Below are 25,445 nucleotides of genomic sequence, written 5' to 3'. Positions count from 1 at the left end.
ATAGACATAGCGAAATCTGGATGTTTCTTTGGCAAGCAGAGCCTTTAAAGTAATATGCTGCCACCTACAGGTTCCAGGTTTACAAACAGTTGTCTATTTATACTGGTATGCTAATGTGAGAGCAGCGGGGATGCTCTGAATAACACATCGGTAAAGAATGGTGAGGGAGCACTTGACGTCATTTGGAGAATAATCCAAAGGACCAATAGGATTGCAACAAGCAAGAGTCAATGCCAGCGAATTGCCAACATCACTAGCAGTGTGTCACCCAAGTCTTAACGTCCTCCTGTGAGAAATCGATTTACAAAAGATTTGTTACAATAACGGCAAAAGAAAAAAGGGGTGAAACGGCGCCAGCGGCTACTGGTGATAGTCTCCACCTGGGCGCTCAACGTCTCCATCTTCCCTGTTAAGGAATGCGCCCGGGTAGACCTCAACAAGCCATCGCAACATCACTTGACTGACTGATAGTGACACGCATGGATGCTCTGGTTAGTGATCAGGTTATATATCTACATATTATGTGATGTTCAGGTTTAGACTACAGAGAAATTATAGACTAGAAAACCACTTTCTCACAGAAATGTCATATGTTTTTTGTTTGTTTTTGTTTTACCTTAGAAGGCCTTTATAATCAGGCGTGAGGGTACAATAGCCTACATGTGTGGATTAATAATATTGGCGACAAGCCCAAAGTGAAACAACCCATATCTATTTTTTGGGGCATCCTATTACTAATCGAAATGACATAGATCTCAAATTAGATCAAAGACAACCCATTCATTTCCATGTTTATCCTTTCATTCAAGTCCTGCTTAAACAGCCAATGTGTGGTGTGAATACTCCCTACAGAGGGGCTCTCATTTCAATTGAACTCTTTGCTCTAAATGTTGAGTCAACGGAGGGAATCAAAAGTAGTCAAATGTGGCGTTTTAGCCACTTCGCAATTTGGCGTGCGGCAGTCTAATGAGTCACATGTTTTATTTGGAAATACGTAAGATACACTCTTGAACGCAAATGCCTTTACACTGTACATTTCCTCCGGTGATCACTCTGAAATGGTCTCTATCTCGCCCCCCCTCGCCTTCTCTGTCTTTCTCAGTGATGATTCACTCTCTGCCGCAGCAATGAGTAACCAATTCAAAAACACCTCTTCCTCAACCTGGGATGTTCAAGAAGGAGGGAATTCCACACCACCTCCATCATTCCAGTTCGAGATGGAACCGGTGGTCATAAGCGTCAACCCCTGGGATATAGTCCTGTGTGTCACGGGAACCCTAATGTCCTGCGAAAATGCAATTGTCCTTGCCTTAATTATTTACACGCCCACACTGAAAGCGCCCATGTTTGTGTTGATAGGGAGCTTGGCTTTTGCGGACCTATTGGCGGGGCTTGGTTTGATAGTGAATTTCACCATCACCTACATTTTTGATACGGGATTCGTGACGCTGCTATCAGCTGGACTGCTCATCACTGCTTTTTCGGCCTCCGTTCTCAATATCCTGGCAATCACGGTGGATAGATACCTCTCCCTTTACAACGCACTGACTTACCACACGGAACGAACGGTGATTTTTACCATCGTCACACTGGTGCTCATTTGGGTGACTAGCATCACTCTTGGTGCGCTACCGATCATGGGATGGAACTGCCTTGAGGATGAGACGACTTGCAGCATTTGCGCCCCCATTGATAAAAATCACGCCGCTGCACTGGCGGTGACTTTTCTTTTTGTGTTTGCACTTATTTTGCAACTATACCTCCAGATTTGCAAGATTGCTTTTCGTCACGCGCAGCAAATCGCCGTGCAGCAGAAGTTCATGACGACCTCCCACTCCTCCTCCACCACCACTAAAGGGGTATCCACCCTCTCCATTATCCTTGGCACCTTTGCATTGTGCTGGATCCCTTTCGCCATGTACTCTCTGGTGGCTGACATCGGATATCCCCCTGTCTATACCTACGTCACCGCTCTGCCGGCCATTTGTCACTCTATGATAAACCCCATCATTTATGCTTTCAGAAATCCTGACATACAGAAATCTATGAGAATCGCTTGTTGTTGTGGATGTGTGTCTTCCAACTTTTCTCTGCGACCAAGGACACCAAGTGATGTCTAGGCAAACGTTTGAACGTCATAGCCTATCGAGTAGTTAGTTACAAGCACATCGCAATCTTACTGACAATGCCGAAAAGCTTTGTAAGTGTTTTGTTGTTGTTGTTGTTGTTGTTGTGTGCATTTTATTTGTATTGAATAACTGTCCTCTTGTTGCATCTTTTACTGGTGATAGCATTGGGATAAGGCCCTTCTCTTCGCGAAACAAAGTCGTTCAATCTCTCTAAAAGTGTATTGTGCCAGAGCTACTTGCACCTTTAATGTGAAGGTAGTAGCCATCACTGTATAGTAAAGGTCTCATGTTACACCCCGTTTTTATTATATATACTAGATGCGTTTATAAGTGTAACCCACTGGGCACAGACGTCAATTCAACTCAAGTCCATTTTATTCCACGTTGTTTCCACGTTGATTCAACTAGTGTGCGCCCATTGGGACATGTATTGTGCAGTGGCTCGGTGTTGCTCATAAAGCATTCAGAGTAGCCTAGCGCCCTGACTCAATAGGCAAATACCTGTTCTGTGTCAGTACAACAGGGGGAAGGAAACAAACTACTTCTAATGTCCCCGTACTGATTCAATTCATTGGGAATAGTGTTTTTTATCAAATGTTGTTGAATGTTCTTCCGAATGACGCTGAAACGTGATAGGCTACTGACTTGCTGCGCCTCTGCACCCTCAAAACTATGCTGAAACTGTCCCCTCCGTCTGTTAAATGTTGGGGCAAGTCAAATTGAGCTGATTTTGTGATTAACGTTTTATTGCGAGGGAGAAAGGCCGGAATGAGTGGACAGCTCAATTCAGCGCCGGCCTTTTCAGCACCATGGACAGTGAAACGTGAGCTATCACCCACTCAATAACGCACGCGTATGCCTGGTTATGCGAGCTCTGTGGCGTCATCTTCCATAAATAATACAGCAGCAGAGAGTAAGCCTCACTTGTGTGCATATTGAATTCAAGACAAAAACAGCAACATAGTGTCAGCCAAAGTTTTCCAAATGAACGCGCCCAGACCGTATCATATATTCCCAGTATGACAGGGCACTCTAAATGTTTAAAGTGGTAAACTCCTTACATTCGCCACGCGCACAACACTACTTGCTTATAATTACAATTGTCCACGTGCAATATCTGTACGCCCATAGCCTACACATCCTCCGTAGACCTAACATATCGACATCTGATTGCGGACAGAAGTCATAATATATTGCTTTATTGGTTATAACATTGCTCATGTTTCCACAGCGAATCAATATTTGTCACACCTAGAAGATTTGTCTGTAGGGTAGTTGTACATAATAGGTGCAGTGCATCTAAATTATGCAAACGGTACAGTTTTGTTCTCTGTTATGTCATTTGTTCCAATAGTCGGTAAACACCAATTTTCTGCAGAATGTCTTAATTGTTTTGCCTTACTATGTCTCACTGGCAATAATGTATAACTTGTGTAAAGTGATAAACTGAATGACATGTATATGTTGGTTCTCAATAGAAAGGGATCAATATACTTAACAAATAGCCATTTGCCAGTTTATGACTGTATGGTACAGTATGAGCAGCTCTATGACGTCAATAATGTGTGGTGTACAGCGCTTGAATGATAATGCAACGTCTGTTATTTGAGATGTGTGTGGAGACCCCTTACAGTATGTAGGCTTATCTACTGCCTATTCTCTGGTTGTGCAGCCAAAGAGCTGCTATAAGCAACCCACAATCATTGGAAGCCCCTATGATTCCAGTCAACATTGGTGGGGACTCTGCAACCAGTGTCATCACTATTGAATTGAAGACGATCTTGTGTGTGCCGCCAAGCTCTGCTTGTGGAAGTACTGTATGGAATGCTTGTGTCCGATTCAGAAGATTCACTGTCGCTCATCCACCACAGTCAGCATGATTGATTCAGCTATTTAGTATTCTCACAGGGTTTAGAAACCCATAAGGTCTTATTGTATTGGTATAAAGCTATATTTTTATATATTTATTGAAAAAAATGTATGTAGTTTGTTAATCTAGTTGTTGTTTTTTTTAAATCAGAAATGATTCATTTTGTCTTTAGGAAACAACTTCAATGTGTCCCGTTCAATGTATTCAAGGAATGATTGTTGTCATAAACGATGCCAAACGATTAGCAACGCTACTGTCAAATTTGTTTGCTTCCTCGAGACCCTGGACTACTCGTCGTGTTGCATGGGTGACTTCTGTTCAAAACACTTCACCATATTGTCACCAAGACAGGGTTTTAGTTGAGGTTTTCGTGACAAAGGCAATCAACCAAATCTGTAGCACCGAGATATCCAACTAGGCGTCTGTGGGAAAGGTCAATAAATGTTTGTTAACCACTTGTCTGTTTTGGGTCACTCAGTTGGGTCCTGGCTTGATGCACTCTGGGACAGATGGAGGCACAGTGACCGCTGCCGTGTGTGACGCCACTGCCTTTGAAGACAAACAGGATCCAACAACAGCTATCCATATCTGTCTGGTGTGGGAAAACTCCACTGAACTCAGAAAGAGACACGGAGAGTTAATTCCAAAACACTGTAGCACTGGAAGGTTCTGGAATTTTGGAACGAACTACACCCCTCAAAACATACAAAACAGAGCTCTCTATGGATTTGTGTAATTGTGCGAAACATGAGATATTCATACTCACAAGGTCCTTATAATTCTATTTGTACAGTACCACATCTAGTGGGGATTTACCTGTACTTAAAATACCATCCTTAGGGTGTGGCTATACAGCTGGGCAAGAAATACTGTGTTCTCCCTGGGCTCCGAGTGAGCAGTCCCCTCCCATGTTGTGGATCTTATGAGTTCATTTGTCCCTATGCCCTTCCTGCCGTCGCAGATGGCCAGATGGCCTGACGTGGTGGGTGGTGGTCACACTGTACATGCAAAAAATAACGACATACAAATGTCTCTCAGAACTAGTGCATAAATTGGTTGTTCACATTCGAGTGATACGGTACAATAGGGAAGTTATGTCAATGGAATAGACCAGCGATTTGCAAAAAAAACAGCCACAAGAGGATCCAATACAAAAGTAAGGCCTCGTAACACTTATTTCATTTTATTACCCCCTCACACATGCCCTTATTATATCCAGTTTCGAATAGTGTGAAAGTCATTTCATATCTAGATACCCAAATTCATTTTTACAAGCAGTGTTACAAAAAAAAAATCTATACAACAATGAATTGTAAAACACAGTAGTTGTACAAACACATGTCTTAATAGAACACAGGGTCAGTATGTTCGAAACACTGCTATGAACCCTCTCTCATCTCTCCCAGTAGAACGTTAGTCAAAATGGACGACAAGTCCACCAGCAATCAGATACTATCTCTCCAGGCCTTCAACATAAAAGAAGTGAGTCAGAAAAGAAGGAAACGGCAAGGCATTGAGATATTCCCTTTCGCTGACACGCACACCACGCACACCACGCACACCACGCACACCACGCACGCACACACACCACGCACACCACGCACACCACGCACACCACGCACGCACACCACGCACACCACGCACACCACGCACACCACGCACGCACACCACGCGCACGCACACCACGCACACCACGCACACCACGCGCACGCAGCACGCACACCACGCACACCACGCACACCACGCACGCACACACAAAGTACCATAGAGAAAATAAACCCCCCAAAATAATTTCCATGTTAGGGTCTGTCTTACACAGTGGTCATTAGTCAACCAGCAAATCTTTAGCAAATGATGTAAACCAAAAACGACAACTGATGTTAAACACTGCCAGATAGGGTATCAATACTCAACCACAACACTGTAAACAATTGAACAAAGTGACAAATTTAAAGGGACATCCCTCAGATAACAAAAAGCTGTGTTGACAATACGGTTACGGCTACAGCATCATATGTCCAAAAGTATCCACCCACCTGATTAAACACTTGATGTGACAGCATCTTCATACGCACAGTTATCACAAACAGCACAGCCAGAATAGAAGATGACTCTAAATAATACTTTTCAATGAACAAATATTTAAGTGCATCAAGTTAGATGAGTTGAAAGAATGCCATAGCACCTTCACCTAGAAAACCACATCTGTGGTGTTGGTGTGGCTCATTTACAGGTGGAGGAGATGCATTGAAAATCTAAATGCAACTGAAACCACAAATAATATTCAAACTACAATATCAGGACTCATGAAAGAAACACTTTTATACTGGACCATAAGTAATATATTATACTATATCATATTATATATATAAGTATAAGCTTGCTGTGCCTGCTTTCAACAGACCCCCCTCACCCCCCCACCCCCCCCAGCTCCAGATCCACTGTGGTTTCCTCCCAGCCCATATCTGACTAGATAATGGATACTGTCATACTGTGTAAGCGTCTCCTCATCTACTTTCTCATCTACTTCCTGTAACAAGAGGTCTATCGAGACGTAGTGTGCGATGACTGTGTGTGTGTGTGTGTGTGTGGTGTGTGTGTGTGTTTCCTGTTATTGGAATAGCAGCACTCTGTAGGTAAGTAAAGTAAGCCTAAGCCCTCTGCTCCGTCTCAGTCTGACCACTCGTTCTCCTCAGGCTCCGAGTCCTCATCTGATTCGCTGTACTCCACTGCGATGCGTCGGGACAGGATGGTGGCCACGTCGTTCCCCACTGGCTCCTTCTTGGCTTCCTGCTCACGCTGCTCCTGCACCTTCCTCAGCTGGATGCCTAAGGAACACAACACAACGGTCATCTACAGTACAGATGATACGTACTACAAACTGTCAAAATACATTTCCCATACAATAAATATGTTACTAGAATAGTAGCTTTCCATGTACAGTAATGCAGACAGATCATGTAGTGTAATCCTGGACGTTCCACCTAGAACCATAGGGTCTCACCTCTGCGGATGGCTGACAGCAGGTCGCTGCGTGCGTCACTTATCGGGATGCCTAGCACTTTGCCCTTCCTTGGCAGTGTTCCCCCAGAGGGGTGTATGGCATGGGCTGGAGAGGGAGCGAATGTTGGGGGGCCACCAGGTGGGGGTGGAGGAGGGGCAACAGGAGGTCCTCCAGTGACAGGGTGAGATGGAGAGGGGACATAGCCAGCGGGTGGGGGCGGAGGGGGTGAGGGGCTGTAGGGGCGGGACAGGGTGGCCACTGTGCCAGGGGCCAGGGTGGGAGGCCCTGTTTTGCTGTCAAAGGCCGTCTGAGCTGAGGGGATGAGGGGAGGAGGTGGGGGCGGGGCCGGAGGGATAAAGTGCTCTGGCATCTGGTGACCGCTGTGGACCAATGACAGGAAACCAACCAAGTCAGACATAGTCTTTCTCACCATTCCAGCACTACATCATTCATGTTGGATGAGATAAATACCAGTGACATTTATTGTAGATAGAAAAGGCTTTCAGACTTGAATTCAGCTTAGATAAAATAGCAAAAATGCGCACAGAAGGCGGGACAAGAGGGGTAGCTGGCTAACACACCTGGCCTCTTTGGAAGCTGCGGGCCGGGGTCCGTTCAGGGATGGGTCTGCAGGTGTGGGTCCGTGGTGGGGCTGCATGCGGCCCAGGGAATGCTGGCGGCCTTGAGCTGCAGTGGTAGCAGCAGCAGGGGGGCGGTAGGCCCGGTCCAGGGACTGGGTCTGGTTGGGGCCTGTTAGGTGCTCCTTCCCATCAGGACCCAGCACAACTCCCTCCTGGGGTGGGTGGTTAGGGCTGGCAGGGTAGGACTGTTCATCAGACATACCAGACCTGGAACATTTCATCCACAGACAGAGGTTGATGAGGAGCAAAAGGGATATCTTCCAAGACGTTCAGTGTACACTCATGTACTCTCATGTCAATGGACATCCACGTTTCTTTATTTGCCATCTAAGAAAACCCTAGTAACTTGGTAGTCAAACATTATACTGTGAGTACAATGTAGAATACTACATGTTAAAGGGATATTTCGAGATTTAGGCGATTTTTCTACTTACCCGGAGTCAGAATAACTCATGATACCATTTTTATGTCTCTGCGTGCAGTTTTATTAAAGTTAGCATATTGTTAGCTTAGCGCAATTGCTGAAAGTCTGCTGGTACAGTAGCCAGCTCCTCTCAAAAGCAAGGAAACAGATCTTCTAAATACTCCAAAGCTTGGTGGTTGGTCATTTAAAGTCTTACAAAGCTATACATAGTAATCAATATTTTCTAAATGTGCTTATTTAACTGGTAATCATAAGAAACCAGATTCTATTCACATCCTCACTCTGACCAGCTGTCGCATAGAGATGTATAGAGGTCACAACGTTGTCTCTGTTCCATTATGGCGTCTGTGAGCGGACGGGCAGCGCCATTGAGAAACATACAACGTTGAGCTCTCTATACATCTCTATACCTAAATCTCGCAGTATCCCTCTAAGGAACATGGAGGCGTACGAACATTTAGGTAGATGGCAGCAGAAAGCAGATTTTGTACATTTACATTTTGTGATGAGCATTTCCCCATATTTCACATAATATCTATAATAATATATACAGTAATATATAATAATTGTTCCTTGATTGATTGATTCAGTGCATCCCTACTGACCTGTCTGGAGAGAGGGATCCCTCAGAGGACATGCCATGGTAGGGTGAAGGCGTGAGGCGGGTGTCTGGACGGAACTCCTTGTCGTAGGCCATCATGTTCCACTCCTGACGGCGGTTCCGGGCCTTCCTCACCTTCTTCACCTCCCGGCTGGGGTCCTCCACCTGTTTCTGCTCCTGAAAATGACAAGGACGGTGACTACAGCCGAAATACAGGGATATGGACTGCGCCAGAGGATTCCCTTATGCGATATAAATCCGAACATATGGGAAACAACTATAATCGACTATCATCATTATGGGACAAACATAAACCATAAACAGGACATGTAGATGCTCATTTATTATGTATAAAATGCATTTCAATTCCGCTACGGTTCCTTACACTAGTGGTGGACCTTCTTAGTCCTAGTTCTTAGTAAATAAATGAGCACACCTCCTCTAATGAAGTCAATTCTAGCTATACAGCTTAGTAGTGTTTGTAAGAGGTGTCTCATATGACAAGGCTATTTACTAACCATGTCGCTGTCTTTTCTCTTGCTCCCTACCTCGCCCCTTAAGCCCTCGCTCCCTCTCTCTCTCTTTCCTTTCCTTCCCGTCCCCTCTATCTCGGTCTAAACACACGTCCACATCCCCAGGCTTAGGACGCTTGTGCGCAGACAGCCTAAAAGGAGCAACGAGCTAATCCTGACGGGCCTGATGTTCAATGACGGAGGGAAGGAGAGCGGGTCTGAGAGGGGGGAAAAAACAGCCAACAGTCATGAGAGTATAGAGGATAAGAGAGAGCTGTTCTCGTCTATTAATGTTATGTAATTATGTCATGTTTCATGTTCGGTGCGGACCCCCAGGAAGAGTGTCCTAGTAAAATACCCCCCCCAACATACCAAGAGCCAGCAAAGAGCTTGCAGCGGAATCTAGCGACGTGTGAGAATAATGATTCATCATCGACGCACATAAGACACGCAAACAAAGTCACACACCTTGTCACCCGCCTTCTGCTTCCTCTTCTCCTTCCGCTTGTTTTCTGTTGCTTGGATCATCTTCTCCTTCCACAGGTTAAAGAAGTAGGATGGGTCTGTGTAGAACTTCAGGCCATCCTTTTTGTCATCCCTGTATGACAACACATCCTGACCTGAGACTGTGCTTCGGCAATGCAATTGACACCTACACTTTATATATGATACATTATACAACTATGTTGTAATGCACATCATTTGCTCATCCCCAATGCTTAATTCTGTATCCTGTACCCAAGGAAAAACGCAAAGACTAAAGCGGGGTTCAGTAAGTTGTTATGTGTTTGGATGAGGGTTGACCTGTAGGGGCTGAGGATGTTGAGGGGTGGAGGTTTGTCACAGCGATGGTACATCTCCATGACGGGGTTGAGGATGGAGTTCCTGGACACCACCTGCTGGTCCTGGATGGTGGAGCTCTTGAAAGCCTTCCGCATGTTGATGTCCTGCAGCGAAACTGGGACCAGAATGCCAAGAACGAACACAATGAATGAACCCTCGAACACTGACTCATTATCAGCTATGAATGGCCACGGGAACCCAGTTTGCATGAGGACGTTTAGAAGTTCAATAACATGAAAACCAACCGCATTCATTAGTGGTGGATCAATGCTTCAACACAGTTTCATAGGACCGCAAACAGAGGCTCATGAATCATGATTAAGGTAAGCAGAGATGCTAAATGGGATACATACAGTGCATTCGGAAAGTAATCAGACCCCTTGACTTTTTCCACATTTTGTTACGTTAGAGGCCCTCATCAATCTACACACAATACACCATAATGACAAAGGTAAACCAGGTTTTTAGAAATCCCTGATTTGCATAAGTATTCAGACACTTTGCTATGACACTCGAAATTGAGCTCAGGTACATCCTGTTTCAATTGATCATCCTTGAGATGTTTCTACAACTTCATTGGAGTCCACCTGTGATAAATTCAATTGATTGGACATGATTTGGAAAGGCACACACCTGTCTATATAAGGTGCCACAATTGACAGTGCATGTCAGAGCAAAAACCAAGCCATGAGGTTGAAGGAATTGTCCATAGAGCTCTGGGACAGGATTGTGTCGAGGCAGAGATCTGGGGAAGGGTACCAAAACATTTCTGCAGCATTGAAGTCCTCAAGAACACAGTGGCCTCCATCATGCTTAAATGGAAGAAGTTTGGAACCACCAAGACTCTTCCTATAACTGGCTGTCCGGCCAAACTGAGCAATCGGGGGACCAAGAACCCTATGGTCACTCTGACAGAGCTTCAGAGTTCCCCTGTGGAGATGGGAGAAACTTCCAGAAGAACAACCATCTCTGCAGCACTCCACCAATCAGGCCTTTATGGTAGAGTGGCCAGACGGAAGCCACTCCTCAGTAAAAGGCACATGACAGCCTGCTTGGAGTTTGCCAAAAGGCACCTAAAGGACTCTCAGACCATGAGAAACAAAATTCTCTGGTCTGATAAAACCAAGATTTAACTCTTTGGCCTGAATGCCAAGCGTCACGTCTGGAGGAAACCTGGCACCATCCATTCGGTGAAGCATGTTGGTGGCAACATCATGCTGTGGGGATGTTTTTCAGCAACAGTGACTGGGAGCCTTGTCAGGATCGAGGGAAATATGAACAGAGAAAACCTGGAGCACTCAGGTTGTCCTTCCAACAGGACAACGACCCTCAGCACACAGCCAAGACAACACAAGAATGTCCTTGAGTGGCCCAGCTGGAGCCCGGACTTGAATCTGATCGAACATCTCTGGAGAGACCTGAAAATAACTGTGCAGCGACGCTCCCCATTCAAACTGACAAAGCTTGAGAGGATCTGCAGAGTTGAATGTGAGAAACTCCCCAAATACAGGTGAGCCAAGCTTGTAGCGTCATACTCAAGACTCGATTCTGTAATCACTACCAAAGGTGCTTCAACAAAGTACTGAGTCTTTACTCAGTAAGTACTGAAGTACTTATTTAAATGTGATATTTCAGTGCAAAAATTCTAAAAAACAGCGTTTGTTTTTTCAATATGGGATGGTGTGTGTATGAAAAAAATACAATTTAATCAATTTTGGAATAAGGCTGTAACATAACAGAATGTGGAAAAAGTCAAGGGGTCTGAATACTTTCCGACTGCACTGTATACAGTATTCAGCGTATCCCAGGCTGTATAATGGAAATCAATGTATTGGTGATTGCAGCAGCAGTGAGTCTGTGGCTCAGCTGTGGGGCACGAAGCCCTTGCATTATGCAACGGTATGTTTTACTTCGCTAATTAGCACGGTGCGCTTAATTCGATGCTTATTCACACTCTCACTCTCATACCATATGCTGGGCTGCAACTTTGACATCATGCTATAGCATGTACAGTATTATGTGACCACTCCCCTTTCCTCAGCAGATTCTGCCCCCCCCCCCGCCCCTCATAACCCCTGTCACGCGCCGCCTCCACCCACCCTCCTCCACAGTGGAGTCCAGCTGGGTGACTTTGACAGCCAGCAGGTCCACTCTCTCCTGGAGGCTGTTCATTCTCATGTAGAAGCTGTTGGCCTCGTTGAACAGCTCCCCGAAGATGTCCTCTGCATGTCGACCTGCGTTCACAAAAACACACACAACATGCATTAACAGAGGTCAGGGTCAGAGTAGGGCTATGAGAATGTACCTTTAAAATAAACCATGCATTACATGTTTGAAGAAAATAAAAAATACTGCCTGAAATAGTTTGGTTAAGAGTTCATTTCCATTCAGCATTCAGTCAGTCGGTGTCAGTCAGTCAGCAGACAGACAGTCAGTCAGTCAGTCAGCAGACAGACAGTCAGTCAGGTGTGTAGACTTACTCAGGCCCCCCAACTGTTTGATGATGGCTGCCAGGGTGCTGTTAGTGACACACTCCAGCTCGCTGGTGACCCCATCCGGCACGGTTCCACGGCACAGGTGCCTGGGCTCGATGCATCTCTTCACCAGCGGCATGGCGGCTGCGCCCTACACACACTCACCTACAGAGAGCCAGGGAGGAAAGGGTTTAAAAAAACACACAAAAAAAAACACTCCAATTAGCACATTCATTGCGGCTATAGAACAATAGAACTCAGTCGTCAGTGGAGCAGTCTATATTGAACGCCATGTTGTGTGACACCTCAATCAGAGGCACTGAATAAAGAAAGAGTCAATAGGCGGGGGAGAGAGAACGGAGAGAACCCGATAGAAACTATGTAATTAACCAACAGAGGGAAATCACAACATCTACAGCAATGGTGCAATCATATGGACTAATAATGAAAGGTGTGCCGGACAAAGACCTAGTATTGTCAAAGACAAGAGGTTGAGAGTAAGCATTTATGAAAGGTCATAACTTCATTAGTATGACACTGTGATTATAGTAGTACTTACTATGTTTGAAAGGAAGGCAAGGGCAATCAAAGGAAGCCTGGAAATTAGGATTCAAAGGTCGGGGGCACAGACTAAAGAACCAATGAAATATTAGGACAGTATCATGGCCTATTGCATCATGGATAGTGTGTGATTGACAGTGAGTGTGTGTGTGTGTGTGTGTGTGTGTGTGTGTGTGTGTGTGTGTGTGTGTGTGTGTGTGTGTGTGTGTGTGTGTGTGTGTGTGTGTGTGTGTGTGTGTGTGTGTGTGTGTGTGTGTGTGTGTGTGTGTGTGTGTCAGGCTAATGGGTAGTGCCTGAATCTCTCCCAGCCCATCAGGCTAATGGGTATGCCTGGCCATCCGCCTGGCATGCCTGAATCCGTGGTCCTTCTGTGGCTCAGTTGGTAGAGCATGGCGCTTGTAATGCCAGGGTGGCATGCCTTTACACATCCGCCTGGCATGCCATTTTACACATCCGCCTGGCATGCCTTTACACAACCGCCTGGCATGCCTTTACACAACCGCCTGGCATGCCTGTATACAACCGCCTGGCATGCCTTTACACAACCGCCTGGCATGCCTTTAATCAACCGCCTGGCATGCCTTTACACAACCGCCTGGCATGCCTGTATACAACCGCCTAGCATGCCTTTACACAACCGCCTGGCATGCCTTTAATCAACCGCCTGGCATGCCTTTACACAACCGCCTAGCATTCATTTACACAACCGCCTGGCATTAATTTACACAACCGCCTGGCATGCCTTTACACAACCGCCTGGCATTAATTTACACAACCGCCTGGCATTCATTTACACAACCGCCTGGCATGCCTTTACACAACCGCCTGGCATTCATTTACACAACCGCCTGGCATGCCTTTAAACAACCGCCTGGCATTCATTTACACAACCGCCTGGCATTCATTTACACAACCACCTGACATTCATTTACACGATCCACTGCCTACTGCTCAGCATGTCCCTATAGTGGAGACCATGGAGGAGACCTCTCTTCCTCTGGCTTACGTCCCTCTTTCACAAGTGTTCTACCTCCTATCTCTCTCAATCACTGTATTTATAGGCCTTTACATGTCGTGTCTCTTTCAAGCACTGGTCTAAAAATATTTTTAAAATAGCAGAACAGAAATAACCCAATAAGCATATCCAATGACAAAGAGCTTGGATCCAATGAGAATGGGCTTTCATCTTCATTTGGCATTTGGGCATATCAAGTCTAAAAACAGACTTACCTACAGTAAGCTTACACATTTTGCTCGTGAGATAGTACTAATGTACCTTATCGAATGTTCATGTCAATGGATGACTAATTATGGGCTTCAAAATCTTGTCTATTCTGTGATCGTGTACAACAAAGTGTATTGCATTGGGTGTGTGTGGGGGGGGGGGGGGGGGGTTGTGAGTAGTGTGCATGCAAACAGCAAGGGGCTCTACTATATCAGAGCTACAGTCTGGGGCCATCACCATGGCAACCTCCAAGGACCTTCCCTTATGCTCTGTTGCCCATTGCAATGTGATGAGAAGAAGTACATTTGAGAGAAATAGAACAAAGCAATCATACACATACTGTAGTACACTGCAAATAGAAGCATTGGACCAGACAAAATGAAAAAGGACAGAATACACAAAACATATGTAGGACCAGAAAGACAAAGTACATTATTAGTTTTCCTACATCAGCATATCATCTTGGAATGTCAGGCTTTAATTATATGTCTTCTATTTCAAATAAATAGGCCGAGATGTTCCCCAAGGCTCCAGAGTCCTTTTTGCAGCTGTCAAGAATTGCAATAAATTGGCATGGTAAAATAGCTAAACATGCGTAAACAACCTCAAGGGGAACCTCTAGCAGGGAAATGCAGCCTCATGCACGGAGACTATCACAGAGAGACGGGTTCATGATACTCTCTGGAGGATGGGAGTATGGCCTTTTAACATGTCTGCTCTGCAGCTCCTTGGTTATGTGTATATGTACGGTTGAAGTCGGAGGTTTACATACACCTTAGCCAAGTACACTTAAACTCAGTTTTTCACAATTCCTGACATTTCATCCGGGTAAAAATGTGCTGTTTTAGGTCAGTTAGGATCACCACTTTATTTTAAGAATGTGAAATGTGAGAATAATAGTAGAGAGAATGATTTATTTCAGCTTTTATTTCTTTCATCACATTCCCAGTGGGTCAGACGTTTACATACACTCAATTAGTATTCGGTAGTATTGCCTTTAAAATGTTTAACATGGGTCAAACATTTTGGGTAGCCTTCCACAAGCTTCCCACAATAAGTTGGGTGAATTTCAGCCCATTCCTCCTGACAGAGCTGGTGTAACTGAGTCAGGTTTGTAGGCCTCCTTGCTCGCATGCGCTTTTTCAGTTCTGCCCACAAATGTTCTATAGGATTGTGTTCAGGGCTTTGTGATGGCCACTCCAATACCTTGACTTTGTTGTCCTTAAGCCATTTTGCTACAACTTTGGAAGTATGCTTGGGGTCAATGTCCACAAACTTGTGACCAAGCTTTAACTTCCTGACTGATGTCTTGAGATTTTGCCTCAATATATCCACATAATTTTGCTTCCTCATGATGCCATCTATTTCGTGAAGTGCACCAGTCCCTCCTGCAGCAAAGCACCGCCACAACATGATGCAGCCACCCCCATGCTTCATGGTTGGGATGGTGTTCTTTAGTTTGCAAGCCACCCCCTTTTTCCTCCAAACATAATGATGGTCATTATGGCCAAACAGTTTCATTTTGGTTTCATCAGACCAGAGGACATTACTCCAAAAAGTACGATATTTGTCCCCATGTGCAGTTGCAAACCGTAGTCTGGCTTTGTTATGGCGGTTTTGGAGCAGTGGCTTCTTCCTTGCTGAGCGGCCTTTCAGGTTATGTCGATATAGAACTCGTTTTACTGAGGATATAGATACTTTTGTACCTATTTCCTCCAGAATCTTCACAAGGTCATTTGCTGTTGTTCTGGGACTGATTTGCACTTTTCGCACCAAAGTACGTTCATCTCTAGGAGACAGAACGCGTCTCCTTCCTGAGCGGTATGACGGCTGCATGGTCCCATGGTGTTTATACTTGCATACTATTGTTTGTACGGATTAATGTGGTACCTTCAGGCATTTGGAAATTGCTCCCAAGTGTGAACCAGTCTTGTGGAGGTAAAAAAATCAATTATGGGGTCTTGGCTGATTTCTTTTGATTTTCCCATAATGTCAAGCAAAGAGGCACTGAGTTTGAAGGTAGGCCTTGAAATACATCCACAGGTACACCTCCAATTGACTCAAATGATGTCAACTAGCCTATCAGAAGCTTCTAAAGCCATTACATAATTTTCTGGAATTTTCCAAGCTGTTTCAAGGCAGTCAACTTAGTGTATGTAAACTTCTGACCCACTGGAATTGTGACACAGTGAATCATAAGTTAAATATTCTGTCTGTAAACTATTGTTGGAAAAATTACTTGTGTCATGCACAAAGTAGATGTCCTAACCGACTTGACAAAACTATAGTGTGTTAACAAGAAATTTGTGGAGTGGTTGAAAAACGAGTTTTAATGACTCCAACCTAAGTGAAAGTAAACTTCCGACTTCAACTGTACGTTTACTATCTGGGTGAACTATCACTTGGATCATGTATACATGACTCGCTTCCATTGCTGAGGCCGCTGAGACCCCACCTTCCAAATGCTTATTTATTTACTGACATAGCTTATTGTTCAAATATGAATGAGCGAACTTTCTGTTCTCCTTTGTGTGTTAATTCTTCATGAATGATTACTTTCACACCCAAACACTGCTGTCCCCTCAAAAATCTATTGGCCTCCAGTCTGTTGCTGGCATCTGCTAACCATTACCCTCTTCCGCATTTTTAGCCATCCTTTCCATCGCTCACAATGCCCCTTTCTTGTTGGAGTTTCTCACTATTCAAACTAAGAGTGGCTCTCAGAATCTGGCTAAATGCTACCATTGATTCCGGAACATCAAGTTGTGTGTCTTTTCTCTCATCTCTCATTCTTGTCTCCTCTACTGGAGCCAGTATAGCATGCCGCCACAGCCTCAACAGGGGAAGAAAACTGATTCATGAGTGGAAACCATAGCAACACGTCCACAGTGCTGCTAGCATGACACTGGCTCCAGGCTCCCTTTTACATAATCTATGTTCAGAACAAGATAGTAGAAACTCAATGATCTACTGCATTCCTCCCATCGTAGACCTAGCAGTTCAACCATAGTCAGTGGGTGAATCTATTCAAACTAGGTAAGAGCAATTAGAATATGTAAAGATCAGCACAAATGTACAAGCATTTGAGTCAAATATACAAGCACAACACCCAACTTGACAGGCTTCTCCTGTTGCTGAAATTAAGTGAATCCTCAAAGAACTGTATGGAGTCCATCGAAGTCATGACACTTGCCGAAAACTGCCGAAGTCATGACACCATAAGCTTCCTCCATTGCTTAAAAAAAATTACAGGATGCGAACTGTCACCGCAAACTGTCACCGCAAACTGTCACCGCAAACTGTAAACCGCAATTAAGACCACATTTTATGGCCTACCCTTTGTAATCCCAAATCAATCAAGATTGCCAAACTACCATTTGAGTTGACAAATAAAACAAGTTAACCAAGAATTGTCTGTCAATTATCAAGGCCAACCAAAATGTGTTCCATATAAGCTCTGAGGCCCCCCCTCCTATTTCTTTCCTACAAACTGTTTGAGGTCTTGGTTGCAGAAATGTGCCTCTTTTAATAAGAAATATGCAGGTGATATTTTAGACTAGTGATACTGCTGTAACATATGCCATTTAGCAGACACTTTTATCCAACATACAGTCATGCACACATACATTTTACATATGGGTGGTGCCAGGATTTGAACCCACTAACCTAGGATTAACAAGCACCATGGTCTACCAACTGAGCTACAAAGGAGACCGATAATCTCAGAACACCTGGACTTCTCATCTCATAGGATATTCAGTATGCTTTATTTAAATAGTGCATTTGGGTAACACTTGTGCATCAGTTGCACCTGTGTAATTAGCAGGTTGACATTTTTTGGGGGGCTGAATCATGTTCTGTACCAATTCCTTACTGTAGTATTCACGTTGTTTCACAGTAACCTAGTTCAGTAAGCCTAATTTCTTTGTAACTTCATAGTAATAGATGAGCAGATATGTGACTGCACCTGTAGCCTCTTGCAGGTACAGATTGCTTTTCCCTCCCAAAAAATATCAATTTGACTTAATTAGTAGTCATCCTTCATTAGACATCTGACTGACTAAAAAGAATGACATCAGTGAGTTCCTGCAGTTGGACTGATGATCACGTCATACATCCAACCATTGCTGCTTCTGCACAAGCATGTGATTTGTAACGCAAAGGGAACAGAACAGGTGTTCGACCATAGGGCTACAGCAGTTAACCATTGTTCAAGTACAGCTGGAAATGGTATATTCGTGAATGTGAAGAGGAAAACCAATATATTGATTAGAATTGGCCAGGAGACGGGTGCCTCGAGTGGCGAGAGCGTCAATCTTTGTCCCTAATTCCAAGGCACAATATCTGTCACACAAACATATACTTTTCTTTCTCATGCAAGCGTTTCTTATATTGTAAGATTATAATAAATAGAACCGGTGTCACCCGCATCCCCTCTCTTCTTGTTTAGACCCCCCGCCCCCAAACACATTATATAATTGTAAATACTTATTGTGCAATGTATAATAATGATGTCTATCCTAGCGATCTAAGAAGGGTGAAATGGTACCTAAATCTACTTACCGCTGGTTTGTCTTTCCCTTTACTTTTTATTTGATTTATTTTACCTCCTCTCGTTGCCTGTATTATTTGGCAGCTATTTAGGCATCGCGCGTGGAATAGATCTGTAGGTCAAATGCGTTACTGCGCGCTACCATCACTACCGGTGAATTATCGAAGTCAAGGGAATGGACGACGATGCTGAAATCTGGATTCCCTTATGTCTGCATGTGTGTTTCCTTGGCAGCGTCGGCTTTCCTCCGCGACCGTGGAACGCGAACGCTCTGCAGCAGCGAAACCACGACGCATGCGTACATGGGCTCATACGGACCACCACCCTGTGTTTCAAAGATGCCCAGACCCCACAGAACCGAGAAAAAACAAAACAATTTAATAGGCAAAATGACATACATGCTTTATCTGTCAAACAACAAAGAGCAGACGCATAATATAATGGCATACTGTAGCTGTGACAAAATGGCTTCATCCAATATGCAGGCCAGGTTATGTGATAATCGCATGTTCCTTGCATCAGGGTGGGGGGCAGTACTAGTGTGCTATGCTGTGGAATCTGTGGGAAAGGGGAATACAAGGGACTCTTATGGAGAAGTGCCTGTGTTGAGTGTCTTTGTGTTTGTTTGTGTAGTACAGCCTATTAAAGTGGAAAGAATGAATTCATTCATAGCTCAGTGCGGAATTAACCAGAAGCTTGGGTGAACATTCATTCTTGCTCTTGCATTCACTATACATCTCACCCACTAATGACAATGCAAAAGAGTCAAAAGTCATAAATATGTATGTAGATCAACAATGGCTCTTGTAGTTGTACCTATACAGTTCTTTATATTGGCAATAGGGTGATACTTGGTATTGCAATACACCGTATCTAAGAGGCTGAAAGCAAATGTGTACCATTAAATCTTTAAGCAAAAGTATTCTGTTGAAAGGATAGGGGCATTTCAACATGGTTTATTCTTGATATCTAATGCTAATGAGGTGACCTTTGAAATGTTTTACGTCCTTGTTGCTGCACGCATAACATGGTTTCTAGTAAAGGGCAAACCAACCATATACCCAAGACTAATGATGGAAGTTGGAAGACAATACCGATTCAAATATTGTACATCTGAAATCCTCCACAACAATAGCATGCGCATGATCATTCACATTGAGTCCGTGGCGGACAATCGTCTGATCAGAACATGATTACAAAATAAGAAAAGAACACGGGCCCATCCCGACCCTCGGAGAGATTGGGGATTGTTTGATCTTCGAGAATCCTGCAGCAGTAGCGCCGTTATGTATATTGCATGTTAGAACTGCGGAAGAAGACGAAACAGATCATATCATATTCATCTGTCAGGAAAAATGTACCAAAATAGCAACAGTCCTCTGGGAATGAGGAGGGAAACATATCTGTGTCCAATGGGACATACGCTTCCCCTTCAACGGCCACTTGAAGCTATCAGACAGGCAGAAAAAGAAGAGACCAAGTTAGAAGTGAAACGCTTGTGTGCTGCATTCTATGTTCCCACATGGTGGCACTGTGGCTCTATGATTGGAGAGATACATCAGGTGGTTTCCCCTGTCATGCCATCCGTGACCTCTCACAGCCCTGTCAATGGGAGATGCAAACAGCAACAGCAGCGCAGTTAACGGACATTTCACCACGATCACCACACTGAGTATGCGCTTATTACTCACTAAATGTAATGCAAATATTCAAGTATCAAATGTCTTCAGTCACATTGTGCAGCCTTGTAGACTAATACATATCTCATATTTACGTGTTTGGGCAGGGAGACATTGAGTACATCTCCTGTGTTCGAACAGGGAGTGGAGGGGGGGAAATCCAAGCAGTGACATGAAGCAATGGCTTTGTCACCACACTGTTTTGGATGTAGAGAGAGAGAGAGAGAGAGAGAGAGAGAGAGAGAGAGAGAGAGAGAGAGAGAGAGAGAGAGAGAGAGAGAGAGAGAGAGAGAGAGAGAGAGAGAGAGAGAGAGAGAGAGAGAGAGAGAGAGAGAGAGAGAGAGAGAGCTAGCTACGGACGCTGACCAACTTCTCTAACGTCCCAGAACTTTTTTTTCCCACTCTCTCCAACCTCATTCTGCCATTAACGCACCCCATTATTCCCATTGTGTCTGCTACATTTACAGACGGTTGGCATCTTTCCCGCAGAGAATAGGGGTGGCGGTGTAAACAGAAAAGACAGGGTAGGCTGGGGTGCTCTTGGCTGGCAGGCTGTGGTAGATACACCGTAGGTAGCGGTGGAAGGCCTGTCTGTAGGTCCTGTTGAATAGAGTGTAGACCAGTGGGTTGACACCAGAGGAGGCATATCCCACCCAAACGAAGACATTTAGGAGCACAGCCAACACAGGCTTATTGCACAGGCTTATTATCGAGTCCTCACACAACACGCTCAGCACATTGGTGATGAAGAACGGACACCACATCACCAGGAAGAGGAAAAACACCACACCCAGGACCTTGGAGGCTCTCCTCTCATTTTTGATTGATTGAGCCACGCCAGGTTTCCCACCAGGTCCCCCTGGCTCCTGCCTCCCTGCTGGAGAGACGGGTTGCGAGGAGGCTTGAGAGACGGAAATATTGGAGGCTGCAACAGCTGGCAAGGTCTCGGGACTCGGGTCCTGTTTGAGGAGGCTAAGACTTTCCCCTGCGGGGAGCCTTGGGGTGATCCCGAGTAAGGTAGGCCGGCCGATCGAAGCCATGCCTCCGTGCAGGTAATCAGAGGCTTGGCACTGCAGCATGCGCACGGTCAAACAGTAGCTGCCCACCATGATGACCAGAGGGACGAAGAAGGCTACGAATGAGCCAATCAGGACGAAGCTGTGCTCGTTCAGTACACAGATCCCATTGACAAACACCTTCCCCTCATCATACAGGCCAATCACAGGGATGGGCATGGAGATCACTGTCAGAGAGAGAGAGATGAGCAGGAAAGGACAATGAATATCACATTTAAACCAATGCACAAACACAGCTACATCTATCTAAAAACGTCACGTTATTAAATTAAAGGGGGGATCATAGTGATTCATATTGACCACCAGAGGCTTTCAAAAAAGGACACGAGGGCGGAGAAAATAGAACATTAAGTTGTTTTCTTTTAGATGAAGTCGACAGGCTCACAGGTTGACTGGCGATCCGATTTCCGCAAAACCAAAAAGCCTTGAGGCGTCGAGACCATGATAGCCTGTCCCGTCGGCAACCATTTAGAGCATCACTCGGGAGCATTCCTTCTTGACAGCCAGTAGAGAAAGAAAAATAAGGTTTCAAAAGTAACTCACTATCTCTCTAGGCGCACTATCTCTCGCACGCAGACAACACCGTGGGAGCAAATGATTTCGATCTGTTGTCTTTGTTGTGGTTCTATTTCCAGTAGCTATGTCAGCCGGAACTCACCTATGGAGATGCTCCAGACGAGGGCGATCTTAGCCTTGGCCTTGGCGAGGGAGTTGGAGCGGCTGTGCTTGATGGGGTTACAGATGCCCACATAGCGGTCCAGTGAAATGGTACACAGGTGCATGATGGATGCTGTGGAGAACAGCACGTCTAGGTAGATCCAGATGGGACAAAGGGGTCTGGGGAAGGGCCACAGGTAGTCTGAAGAATGGACAGGCACAGTTCACCAAGAATTACTGACATTTCATTATCAAATAGGAACACCTGCTTTGTGACCATGCAAACAAATCCAAAAGTCATTTTTCATTCTCATTCAATATATCATCAAATAGACAGCGTTTTGGTACACCAGAATTACATTCATTTCCAACGAAACGCTGCGTTTGCCTTGCAGCGTTGCCTTGCAGAGGCACGTATTCGTCAAACTGTACGCGTAGACGTCTTGACAGAAACTGCAGAAGATGAATGTTGAACTTTTGTTTGCGTACATATCCAGATGATGCTGCGTACAATGATGCTGCATACTATTTTGCGTACAATGTGACTGCGTACTATTTTGCGTACAATATATGACATTCGCGGTTACTACGTTAAAAACTTTCACATGCTGAATTGCATTTTTAAATGTGAAAAACAGTCAAATGTGAAAATCACATTTGCTGTTTCACATGTCAAATAAAAACTATCGCATGTAAAAATCTAATGTGCATTTCCACATTGTGAAAGTTTTTCACATGTAGAACTGCATTTGTTTTGTCACGCGTGAACTTGAAAATGCCACGTGTGAAAGTGAAAATCTCATTTGTACTTTCACATGTCAGAAAAGTCCACATTTACTCCAATATTTGTAAACAAACTGAATTTAAACAAACACAGGTTTGCCTAAAACCATGGTTAATGCTATAATTGGGATAACATAGATGGTCAGTCCTTGCATCCATAGCGTAGTTTAGGGATTTGAAAGTGGTTGCTTTTCTCCAGCCTCATCCCTCAGCTTTTTCCAGAAAATGTGGCGGGGTGTACTATTTTGGTTCTTAATTGTAAATGTTTTTAAATTCCCGCTTAGAACACATTTAACAGAGTAATGATGTTCTTATATGATGCAATCCTCTAGTGTGTGAATTACCTTTGTGACATTAATATCAAGCAAAACTTCTGAAGTCGAGAATACAATTCTTAGTATTGCAAACAAAAATAATGATATTGAAAGCAAAAAACATAAACCCAAAAGTATTGATAGTAAAAACAAAATATTGGAAATAAATCATTGATAAATGCAAGAGCAAATACATTGTAAATGGATCCAAAAAAATAGTTTTCAGCAAAACATTTTTTACGATAACACAATTGAATAAAACGCCTCCATATTTCCTGCATTTTTCCCCATATTTGTTTACGTTACACTGGCCTTCAATTTCACTGCCTTTTTTCTAGTTGCACTCTGCATCCCACTGCGGGTTTGTCTCTGAAGTTAAGCAAAGTCGGTCCCTGGATGGGAATTTTTATCAAATTGAAGCTCATTTACTGCATTTCTATGCAAAAATGTTTTTATAAATGCAATTTAGAGCACAGCAAACACAAGCCAAATTGAATCTAGCCATTATCACCTTGTTGCCGTAGGTTCATTCAGGTCAGTCAATAGGGGACTTAATATTCGTCAAACTCAGTTTGACGAACAGTTGCGCTGTTCCCAGCAGCTGCGTTGATGTGCTCTCCATAAAACCAGCCAGCCATACACACAGCGTTCCATCCCGCTCCCAGGCATCCGCATGGTCGGCCTGAGTACCGCTAAACTGCATTTGCCATTGAAACGGGATTGGAATCATTTTAGTAGCCTATTTCTAAATTGAAGGTGTTGAGCTAGGGCCATACCCTGCCATACCCAATTGACGCCCCTGCCTCACAGTCAAGCCTTTTATCCCTTGCTGCTTTCAAGAGATCATTATCCAGAGGGCAAACAAACACTGCTTTGCATTTCAAAAAGAGTTCAACCTACCACCTACCATAGAGAATGTTAATCAGTGAGACCGGCATGACGAGAAAGCCCACGAGCATGTCTGCCACAGCCAGGGAGCGCAGGATGAAGCTGGTGGCATTCTGCAGCTTCCTCTCCAGAGACACAGCCAGGATGAGCAGGATGTTGCCCGCCACAGTGAAGAAGATGACCAGCAAAATGAGCAGCGCAGGCCAGTTCTTCTCCTTGTCAGGTGTCTCTGGTCTGGAGTCAGACTGATTCCATTCCATGGGGAAACTCAGATTAAAGAGAACGGTAGTGCTCTCTGGCAGAGTCATCCTGTCACTGAGTGAGGCTAGGGTGGAGCCAGCCTGGACCCTCCAAGCAGGGTTGCTGCTGTGCTCAGCCATCACCTGTGTTCCAATGCACCACTAGGGAGCCCAACAAATATTTATGTGATGTCAATGGCAGACCGGAGGTTAAGTTCTTCGTGTCCTTGGATGTTCCGGTTGTTTATTATGATTATTTTATACCAAATCTGCAAAAGAAACCGAAACATTTCTGAGTTAGTCCCATTTCTTGTCACAATAATTTTTATCCCAATGGTTGAACTCAACTATCACTATAGCTTGGACCAATTCCCAGAAGTTTGTAAGACCCTGATTAATGAAGAATTAGACAAAGCCCCCAGTCTGCAATAGGGTACTTCTTTATTCAGAGAACGTTATGAAGTAAAAAATGCAAACACAGTCATTTTATAACTTCTACACACACACACACACACACACACACACACACACACACACACACACAGTTTTATCACTTTTCTACCAGCCAGTTTCTCGCCATTCCTCTCCTCCCTAGATTAGAGAGGCCTTGGAAGGGCCCTCTCCCATTGTCAGCTTTATCAGAGTTATAACCAGGTCATGTGTAGTCTAACAGCCTCTGTTTTCTCAACCATACATTTCTCCCTCTTACTGTAACTTGTCCCACACACACATTATTGGATTATAGTGTTATTATTCTAATACATTTCCCACCGTTAAATATGTTTCAGGGTGGAATTATTTAGTCATTACTTTAAACATATAAATTCCTTTATCATTTCTGTAAACACATTTCACATTTTTTCCCCCCAGGGCAATACTAGTATGCTATTTTATTTCTTGAAATGACGTGTTACTAGAAATGAAGTGCTATTTGCATGTGCATATCATACAGAGGACAGCTTTAGAGGGGACA

At 44.3% G+C, this 25,445-nt stretch overlaps 2 protein-coding genes across 4 annotated transcripts; one reads left to right on the top strand and one right to left on the bottom strand.

Annotated features, from left to right (window-relative positions):
- Positions 1 to 253: 253 nt before the first annotated feature.
- Positions 254 to 4,427, top strand: LOC118390781 (G-protein coupled receptor 12-like). Its single transcript, XM_035781490.2, has 2 exons — positions 254 to 491; positions 1,103 to 4,427. Exons 1-2 carry the CDS (start codon positions 484 to 486, stop codon positions 2,118 to 2,120), a joined length of 1,026 nt encoding a protein of 341 aa, XP_035637383.2. The 5' UTR covers positions 254 to 483; the 3' UTR covers positions 2,121 to 4,427.
- Positions 4,428 to 5,716: 1,289 nt separating this feature from the next.
- On the bottom strand, positions 5,717 to 24,910 carry LOC118390528 (actin-binding protein WASF3-like). Of its 3 annotated transcripts, none has more exons than XM_035781183.2 (9): positions 22,250 to 22,345; positions 12,505 to 12,663; positions 12,124 to 12,258; positions 9,986 to 10,139; positions 9,650 to 9,779; positions 8,674 to 8,846; positions 7,585 to 7,851; positions 7,004 to 7,383; positions 5,717 to 6,827 (listed from the first exon to the last, which is right to left on the bottom strand). In XM_035781183.2, exons 2-9 carry the CDS (start codon positions 12,635 to 12,637, stop codon positions 6,670 to 6,672), a joined length of 1,530 nt encoding a protein of 509 aa, XP_035637076.1. In that variant the 5' UTR covers positions 12,638 to 12,663; positions 22,250 to 22,345; the 3' UTR covers positions 5,717 to 6,669. The 3 variants fall into 3 exon arrangements, with proteins under 3 accessions (XP_035637076.1, XP_035637075.1, XP_035637077.1); XM_035781182.2 differs by lacking the exon at positions 22,250 to 22,345 and adding an exon at positions 18,848 to 20,689; XM_035781184.2 differs by lacking the exons at positions 5,717 to 6,827; positions 7,004 to 7,383; positions 7,585 to 7,851; ... (3 more) ...; positions 12,124 to 12,258; positions 12,505 to 12,663 and adding exons at positions 20,737 to 21,758; positions 24,253 to 24,910 and having other exon boundaries at positions 22,250 to 22,450.
- Positions 24,911 to 25,445: the final 535 nt, after the last annotated feature.

Source organism: Oncorhynchus keta, chromosome 11, assembly GCF_023373465.1.
Source record: "Oncorhynchus keta strain PuntledgeMale-10-30-2019 chromosome 11, Oket_V2, whole genome shotgun sequence".
NCBI classification, from domain to species: Eukaryota; Metazoa; Chordata; class Actinopteri; order Salmoniformes; family Salmonidae; genus Oncorhynchus; species Oncorhynchus keta.
This window is presented reverse-complemented; position numbering and strand designations above follow the sequence as displayed.

Bases quoted from the DNA above. Each gene is read 5' to 3' on its own strand.
- LOC118390528 (XM_035781183.2), bottom strand. From the start codon at position 12,637: ATGCCGCTGGTGAAGAGATGCATCGAGCCCAGGCACCTGTGCCGTGGA. The intron at 7,852-8,673 runs GTCAGTAGGGAT...GAAATGTTCCAG, and splicing joins GGATCCCTCTCTCCAGACAG to GTCTGGTATGTCTGATGAAC. The intron at 6,828-7,003 runs GTGAGACCCTAT...TGTGTTCCTTAG, and splicing joins GCTGTCAGCCATCCGCAGAG to GCATCCAGCTGAGGAAGGTG.